Consider the following 5,773-nt stretch of genomic DNA (forward strand, 5'->3'; position numbering starts at 1 on the left):
AATCTTTCGGCTTTTTCGCATTTATGGAGCTTTCTACAGAACTCGTAGAAAGTTAGGTGGTCTAAAAGTGCAATTTTACAATGTTCCCCTGAAACGTGCCACTAGACCCCCTAGTGGCCGCTTACCCAAAAAAGTATTTTTTTGTACAAATGGACCAATCAACAACCAAGAAAACTAAAATATTATCAATTATTAGTATATGTGATATCAACTATTAATACATTTACGATCAATTTTTAGAACTTTTAATGAGCAATAGACATAGAGGAAAGATAACGATAGATGTAGCAAATTGCAATAAAACATAGGCAGCGACTCACTCGTTCCCTAGTTAGGAATTCTACTCGTTCCATCCGAGGCCTTTCCCACTCGCACCCGACCGAAGGCCAAACTAGACACCCGCCCGCCCGTTGGTTTCCATAAGCGTCCAACCCGTGTCATCTTCCCCTGTATCTCGCATTTGCTTCTTTAAGAGGTCTCGGGTTCGACTCCTCTCCGCCAAGTTCGGTGCAATTCAGATATGAGAGCCGCTGCACACCAGGCGCCTCCGTCCTCTCCGTCTCCGGAAGAGGATGAAGGGAAACAAGTTTCTGTGAAGCCCACTTTGATAGCCACTGATGAACCGCCATCTTCAAAGAAGAGGAAAACCAAGGACGCCCTCATGCTAAGGAGATATGGGGAAGAGCCATTTCAGGAATCGAAAAAGAAGAAGAGATCTAAGAAAAGCCTGAAAAAATCCGGCGGAATCGACTTGGAGGAACTCCTGGCGCAAACTTACCATATGCAGATCTCTGCGCCGGTGGAAAGTGCAAAGCAAACGCCAGCCGAAGGCTCCAGTCGCAGATCCAACCGCAAGAAGAAAAGACCGGCGAAAAGAGTGAGCGATTCTGCTAAGAAATGGTCCGGCGATGAGGAGGTTTCTCTTTCCATGGCGCTCTTGGAATGCAGTTCACCCGAAGGCGAAATTAACATGGCGGCGTTTTACCAGCGGGCGAAGGAGTCTCTGCGTGATGAGGTAAGTAATTCTCAGCTGTATGATAAGATGAGAACTATGAAGAAGAGGTTTCAGGCCATAGAGTCCAAGCTTAAGGAGCACAGTATTGCAGAGGACGAGTTTCCTTACAGGACTCCTCAGGAGTCCGCTTTATTTGGGATGTGGAAGCGAATCTGGGGAAAGAATGGAGGTGATCCGGGAATAAATTCCGAAAACCCCAAGAAAAATGGCGTCCAAGGGCTTATTGAGTATGAAAAGTCTAGGGAAAATGTAGTTGAAACCCCAAAGGAGTTAGAGCATGAAAATTCTAGTGGAAATGGACGGGAAATTGGAAATGAAAATTGTATGGAAATCGAAGGTGAAAATCCCGGAGAAAATGCTGCTGAAATGCCCGGGGAAAAGGGAGCTGAAAGCCCTGTGGTAAATGATAACGAAAGGGAAAACTCTGCGGAAACTGCGGGTGAAAACCCTAGGGGAATTGAAGGTGAAAACGCTGGGGACACTGGATCTGAAAGCCCCGCAAGCAATGAAATTACCAAGCCAGGGGGAAGTGGAGTTGAAAAAGAAAAGGAAGGAGAGGAGCAAAACCTACAGAACTCTGTGTCTCATGAAACCGAAAACATAGAAGACAATAGAGTGTGCATATTGCAGAAAAGTAAAAGTGGGCGTTTTAAGGATAATATTAAAATCTTGCTCGAAAATCAAGAATCGAGGCTTAAAGCATCAATTGAGAGCTCAATCAATCGTGTTGCTGCTGCTTCCTCTGCTGGTGCAAGTTTTCAACCCTTTGGAGGTTTTGGGCCTGAGATGGGGATAGGAGCCATTTTGTCAAGAAGAATGAAAGAATTGATGGATGATCTTAATTCTGTGAAGGGGTTTACCGGTTTGGATTCTTTAGAGGCCCGGGAATTGCAGCAGAAATGGCATGCTCTTAAGATTCAGGAGGTGAAGATGTTCTGTGAAACCTTGGATTTGCTGCAAAAGCAATGTAGATTGGCTTTGAAAAATGCAGAAAGCTCAGTTTCTACGGACAATCATGGATCCTAGGATTTCGAAGCTAGCATTTTCTTAATCCGCAGGCAATCTTCTCCCTTGTAAATTTTTGTATTTGTTTATGTTGAAGAATTTGTAGTTATACTGTGGGAGAACTCACTTGTTTATAATTTGTTGAACTCATGAATGTGCTTATTTATAGTCGGACTTGTAATCAATGAACAATTCATGGCTTTTCTATTCATATCTTTTGAATTTCTCTACATGTTGCACCCTGCATTGATTTGTAGCTCAAAATGTTGAATCGTAGGGAATTGTGTAATAAATTAATGATCCATGGGCAATAGTTTTATGTCATCGGCTTCATGATTCACGATTTTTGAGATCTAATGGTGTTATATGCTTTGGAAGCATCAACAAATGCGCATGCAACAGGGTTTAAACATTATCAGTTTAGAGGTGAAGATAGTGTGTTTTCAGGATATCCATCGAAGGAGAGAATGGAGATGTGGATATCCTTGAATTCTAATCGAATTCTGTTATCCTCTAATCAATATTTCAAATTGCAATAAAATTGAGAAGTTAAAAGTACGTGGAAATTTGATAAAATTAAGGAAAGAACAAGATAGCAAATAATGATAGGTGTGTATCAGTAATCCACCATGCTCATGTGATCGTTTCTATTTCTCATTTCTTTTATGTTATTGGTTTTTGAACTTTTTATCATTCTCGTGATGGACTGTAGAATGTAATCTGAAACAATGTAGAAAAATATATACAAAATCTAAATCAGAAATAAGAATAATAAGAAAAGGGATGAAAGCATCATGTTCCTATCATAGTTTGTATAGGTTATTGTTAATCATAGTTTGTATAGGTTATTGTTGATGGGGGTAGACACATTAGTGAATGAAAATTTGGTATTATATGTATTATTTTTTCATCTTGTTGATTCTTGAGCTTTTCAATTAATCTGATGATGGACTATATAATGAAATCTAAAACAATGTAAAAGAAAACTGTATAAAATCTAAATTAGAAACAACAAGAAGGGACTACGGCATCATGTTCCTGTCATAGCTTGTATATGTAAGTTTGTATAGGTAGTTTATGATGGATTTAGACACATTAGTAAATGAATAATTGGTATTATATGTATCAATTTTTTCATCTTGTTGATTCTTGAGCTTTTTAATGCAAAAAGAAACTGTATAAAATCTAAATTAGAAACAACAAGAAGGGACTACAACATCATGATCCTGCCATAGTTGTATAGGTAGTTGTTGATGGAGGCAGACACATTAGTGAATAAATAATTAGAGAGGTTTGATGATGTCACAACATTTTGTATAGTCATGGATAAGTTTGGTATTGGAGGGTGTTTTCTTCTTCAAGTTTGTTGCTTAGGATTTGTATTTGTAGTCAAGTAATGTATGTCTTATTTATTGTAAAATTTAAGGAGAGTTGATGCAGAGGTAAAACACAATGTAAGCAAACACAATAGCAATAGGAGCTAGCACCAGCAAGAGATAGATTATAAAATTCTTCTATTTAATTTATCAAATGAACAGTACATACATTAGCTCTTCCTGCGGATTTCTTCTCTTCGTAACTTTGTATCTAGAAACTTTGCTCTCAAGCTTGATCTAAACCTAAACCTAAAACTCTATTTATACTTGCTAAGATAATCTACGAAACCTTCTAGATTATTACAAAATAGGAAAAACAACTTTAGAAAATTCTAGAGCAGTATAGAATGGGGAAGAATGACCCCACAATGATCTGTACAAATCCCAAGAAAATTATCTTATCCTAATGACGAAATCAAGATAAATTTCTCAAATCAGCTCATGCATAAAACTTGACCTACTTGACCTAAATACATAAAACTTGACCTAAAAACTTTATATGAAACTTTGTATCCAGAAACTTTGCTCTCAAGCTTGACCTAAACCTAAACCTAAAACTCTATTTATACTTGCTAAGATAATCTATGAAACCTTCTAAATTATTACAAAATAGGAAAAACAACTTATAGAAAATCCTAGATCAGTATAGAATGTGGAAGAATGACCCCACAATGATTTACACAAATCCCAAGCAAATTATCTTATCCTAATGATGAAATCAAGATAAATTTCTCAAGTCGGCTCATGCATAAAACTTGACCTAAATACATAAAACTTGACCTAAATACTTTATGTGGGTGCTCCTGCACCATACTCCCCAGGAAATTTTATCTCAAGCCCACTTGAGATGAACTCTTGTAGAGTGGTACCTTGCTTCTTGATATCTTGTTCAGTCATCCACACAACATCTACATCCGAATAACCTTTGAGTTTTATCAAATACTGATTGGACTCCTTTCCTTTTCGTTGCTTAATGTCTTTGGTGTCAAGTATCTTGTCTAGTTGTGGTGTCTGCTTAAATGGTAGATGTTGAATTTCTTCTGTATCAGCAATCTGTCCTGTATCAATTTCTTCAATGGGTGCTTTGAATGGTGTGAGGTCTGCTATGTTGAAGATGGGAGAAATGCCAATCTCAGGTGGCAATTGAATCTCATAAGCATTTGGTCCAAACTTCTTTAATATTTTACAAGGACCTAGTTTTCTCAACATAAGTTTGGTAGATTTAGCTTTTGTTAGCCTCTCCTTCTTGAGATTTGCCTATACTAAATCTCCCACTTCAAATTCTAAATGTCTCCGTTTCTAATTTGCATGCTTCTTATACTTGTCAGAGGTGTTTTGGAGTTGTGCTTTGACGTCATCATGGATTTCTTTTATGGCAATAGCAAATTCTTCTCCTTGGGCACTAACTTGTTGCTGTGAACTCATATCTCTTAACTCAAAAATCCCTCTAGGATGAATTTCATATACCACTTGAAATGGTGACTTTCCTGTACTTCTATTGATGGAGTCATTATATGCAAATTCAGCTTGGGGTAGGATTACATCCCATTTTGTTGCATGTTGTCTTGTCAGTGTTCTTAACAAATTGCCCAATATTCGATTAACTACCTCTATTTGGCCATCAGTTTGAGGGTGGTAGGTTGATGAAAATGATAAATTGGTTCCAAGTTTCCTCCATAAAGTTCTCCAAAAGTGTCCTACGAACTTCACATCCCTGTCTGAAACTATATTGAGGGGTAGCCCATGAATCCTTATGACTTCCTTGAAAAAGAGATTTGCTATATGAGAAGCATCATTGGTTGACTTACAGGGTAAGAAGTGAGCCATTTTGCTGAACCTATCTAATACAACAAATACACTATCATACCCCTTTTGTGTCCGTGGCAGCCCCATTACAAAATCCATCGTTATGCTTTCCCAAAGTCTAGATGGTATTGGCAAAGGTTGATAAAGCCCAGCATTTGTAGTCCTTCCTTTGGCCCTTTGACAAATCATACATGTTGCCACAAAGTTTCTCACATCAGTCTGAAGTTTAGGCCAATAGTAGTACCTTCTAACCAATTCATTGTTCCATTATGCTTCTCTTTGACAATGTTTGTCCTCATAGAGCACCTGGGTACACATAGTTGTCCTCCTTTGAAAAGAAGTTTGTCTTGTATCAAGAAATTAGGAAAATCAGCATGGTATCTCTCACCAAACTCCATACATACCTTGTAGATGTCACCAAAATCTGGATCGGCTACATACATGTCCTTGAGTGCTTCAATTCTCACACTTTCTAGCTGTATCTGGGAGACAGTCAGATTCCTTCTACTAAGAGCATCAACAACCTTATTTGATATGCCCTTCTTATGCTTGATGGTGAAGGTATAGGCCT

The 5,773-nt window shown here is 38.1% G+C and overlaps 1 protein-coding gene across 1 annotated transcript; it reads left to right on the plus strand.

Moving 5' to 3' along the window:
- The first annotated feature begins 339 nt into the window (after window positions 1-339).
- Window positions 340-2,231, plus strand: LOC149564776 (uncharacterized). The gene has a single exon (XM_089818368.1). It carries the CDS (start codon window positions 521-523, stop codon window positions 2,039-2,041), a length of 1,521 nt encoding a protein of 506 aa, XP_089674494.1. The 5' UTR covers window positions 340-520; the 3' UTR covers window positions 2,042-2,231.
- The last annotated feature ends 3,542 nt before the right edge of the window (window positions 2,232-5,773 follow it).

The sequence above is a fragment of the Cupressus sempervirens genome, chromosome 3 (assembly GCF_028749045.1).
Source record: "Cupressus sempervirens isolate cs-2001-9-10 chromosome 3, ASM2874904v1, whole genome shotgun sequence".
Lineage (NCBI taxonomy): Eukaryota > Viridiplantae > Streptophyta > Pinopsida > Cupressales > Cupressaceae > Cupressus > Cupressus sempervirens.

Excerpts from the sequence above, each read along its gene's own strand:
- LOC149564776 (XM_089818368.1), top strand. The coding sequence starts at position 521 with ATGAGAGCCGCTGCACACCAGGCGCCTCCGTCCTCTCCGTCTCCGGAA.